The sequence below is a fragment of the Aplysia californica genome, unplaced genomic scaffold (assembly GCF_000002075.1).
Source record: "Aplysia californica isolate F4 #8 unplaced genomic scaffold, AplCal3.0 scaffold00004, whole genome shotgun sequence".
Classification (NCBI taxonomy): Eukaryota; Metazoa; Mollusca; class Gastropoda; order Aplysiida; family Aplysiidae; genus Aplysia; species Aplysia californica.
In genome coordinates this window covers 2,106,319-2,109,110 of record NW_004797274.1, presented here as the reverse complement: position 1 = coordinate 2,109,110, position 2,792 = coordinate 2,106,319, and the positions used below count along the sequence as shown (strand labels likewise).

The window sequence follows — 2,792 nt, the reverse complement described above, 5'->3', positions numbered from 1 at the left end:
TCTCTCTCTCTCTCTCTCTCTCTCTCTCTCTCTCTCTCTCTCTCTCTCTCTTATTCACAGGTCAGAATCAATACCCATGTTTTTTATGGTTAACGATGAAGCGTGCCGGTCGGGCTTTTGCAATGTCCAGCCCCAAATCTGAGATACTCTCATCCCTCTTTGCTGGTTAATATATCACCATTCAATACCCTGCAGGACACAGAACGTGCCCTCTGCGGGTACATGTAGTTGGCCGGTGCTCTTGTGTGGTTTGCTCCTTCTTCCCAGTCAAAGACCTGTCGCCCAAATTTCTCCTCTTTCTTTTTTGTGTTTGTTACTCTCTTGTAACACCTTTAATCTTCTTTATTTATATGACCTTATTGCGTGTTGTAAGTGATGTAAAACTCTTACTAAATCTAAAACTAAATAGCTGGTCTTTTAGAAAGTGTGTGAGGGGGTCCACATGACCAGACACTGCACTCAGAGAAATTACGACGGAAAGCGGGAGGCACGGAAAGTGAAGACAAACTGTTGAACCAAGTTAGATTCGATCCTCAAACCTCCATGAGCAGGTTCATTCACAATTCACAGCATTACAACAACTGGCAGTGTCACTCTCTGGGATCTAAAAACCTTTAAATTAAAATGCAGATGTTTTTACGCCCCGAAAGACACAATTTAGTTGATCATTTTAACCATATCCGTACGCCCTGGGGTCATTTTGTACCCCCGGGTTGTATTCTTCACACTTTAGAATACTTCTAGCATGAAGATTTCTTTGAAACTTTCAGTATGTATTCTCAAAAAATCATTTTGACCGACTGCTATGCAAAGCGTACGGATCGGATTAACGAGTAAATTTCCTCTTTGGAGAGTGGTGGCACAGAGTTCACCACGTCGTATGGATACGATAGTAAAACACGACGTACGGATAGAGTTAAGAGGCGGGTGTTGCCCTGTCTGTCAGAGCCAACCCGGTCTGAGAGGTATCCAATGCCCCAGCAAAAAGCTCGTGGGAACATCACCATCCCCCGACCAAATGTGACTACGCACAAATAATACAACACCTCAACCCAGGATTCAGTGGATCCCAGGTCACTGCGATATCCCTGGCAAAGACCTCGCTGACAGTACTGCCAGACAGGAAACATCGCTGCCGGGTCCAGGCCACCACATCGCAAAAGGAAGGACGTGCGCCCAGATAAAACATATTACCAAAGACCCTACTCCGATATCCCACACGCGGACGAAGGAAATATACGGGGCAGTATCCTTAAAACGGGAGGCGTAAACTAGATCCCGCTTCGACCAGTCATTGCTGGCAAAATCAGGACTGGTCACTTCTCAGGGCTGGGGGCCTACAAAAATAGAAAAGACAAAACATCGGACCCAATCTGTCCATTGTGCAGCGAGGAGCCCGAAGATTTGGAGCACTGGCTACAGAGATGCCGTGCTACGGAAAACCGATGGTGGCATCTCTTAAGAGAGGATTCAGCTGCCTCACCCGCTACCCAAGAGAGGCGTGGCCATGGTAAAGAGCACACTGCTCGGGGCTCCAAACAATTCAGAGGGATATAAGTCACCCACACACACACAACAACAACAACATTGATACTCCGAACTAATACATCACAGACGCCAGTTCTCTCTGAGATAAGCTTCTGACCAACAGACAAACTTGAACAATCATGAACGCTTGGCAATGTCGTAAAAGGCAATAGACCAAGTATTGTATGGTTAACAACAGCTCCTGCATTACCACCACTACCACCACCATCACCACCTCCACCACCACCACCACCACCACAACAACAACAACAACAACAACAACAACAACAACAACAACAACAACAACATCAACAACAATAACAACTTCATCTCTTACTTGTAACAATAACTGCAGCACCAGCAACAACAACAACAAAAACAATAACAACAACAAAGTTGAAAACAACAATAACAACATCAGCAACAACAGCACTAACAGAACACACCTGAAAATAACAACAATAACAACAACAACAATAACAACAACAACAGCAACAACAATCCCCTCCCTGCTCACCAGGTTCAATGTGAATCTTGATCTGCCGTTCCTGTGGTATATTCGCGTTCATTGGCTCTGTGTGTACACTCAGGTGTAGGTCAGTCTTTATCTCTGCTGGAATTTCCATGCAGTTTAGGTAAAAACTCACACCCTGAAAGGACACACAATAATAATAGACTTGAATTATAGCCTAGATCATACACTATCATGGCTGCAACTTTTTACTCTCTATAAAAAATTCGCTGCGAGGCGTGCACACCATTGTCCCCAGAATGAAGGACAAAATACCAGTCTCGCTATAGTCGAGTGCGCACGACAACCCCCACTCCCTTTCACCCTCCATTTGGCTCAAAACCGAGTCAAAAGATGCACTCCATAGTGCAGTTGCAGTGAACAATAACTGCATTAGAGAGCACAGTGCGCACAGCACCCTCCCCTCCTTTGCCCTTCATTTGGTTCCAAACTGAGTTGAATGGTGCACAGCTGCACGCCACAGTGAACTAGGACTGCATGGCACAAGAATGCACAGTCTAAGACGAGACGAAAAAAAATGCTGAAACCAAGAGAACCCCGCAAGCTGCACACATCTACAAGTGGAAGTGGAGCTTTCGAATGCTCAAAACGTAGCTAAACTCTTTTCTCTGTCAGAATAATTGGTCTTACTGGCTACAAAAGAAGCCAATTCTGTTTCGCTTTAAAATATTCTCCGCAGCGGATGAATAGGTCGTTGTCAGATGTGGACGGACGCACTGCTGCTGCTGCTGCT

General features: G+C 45.3%; 1 protein-coding gene across 1 annotated transcript in view; it reads right to left on the bottom strand.

The window, feature by feature from the left end:
- The window catches only part of LOC101863310, a gene marked incomplete in the record, with an annotated part of 84,742 nt that overhangs the window by 12,419 nt on the left and 69,531 nt on the right, over window positions 1-2,792 (bottom strand). Inside the window, 1 exon segment of the mRNA XM_013079794.2 lies at window positions 2,045-2,177. Coding sequence (XP_012935248.1) covers window positions 2,045-2,177 — 133 coding nt within the window.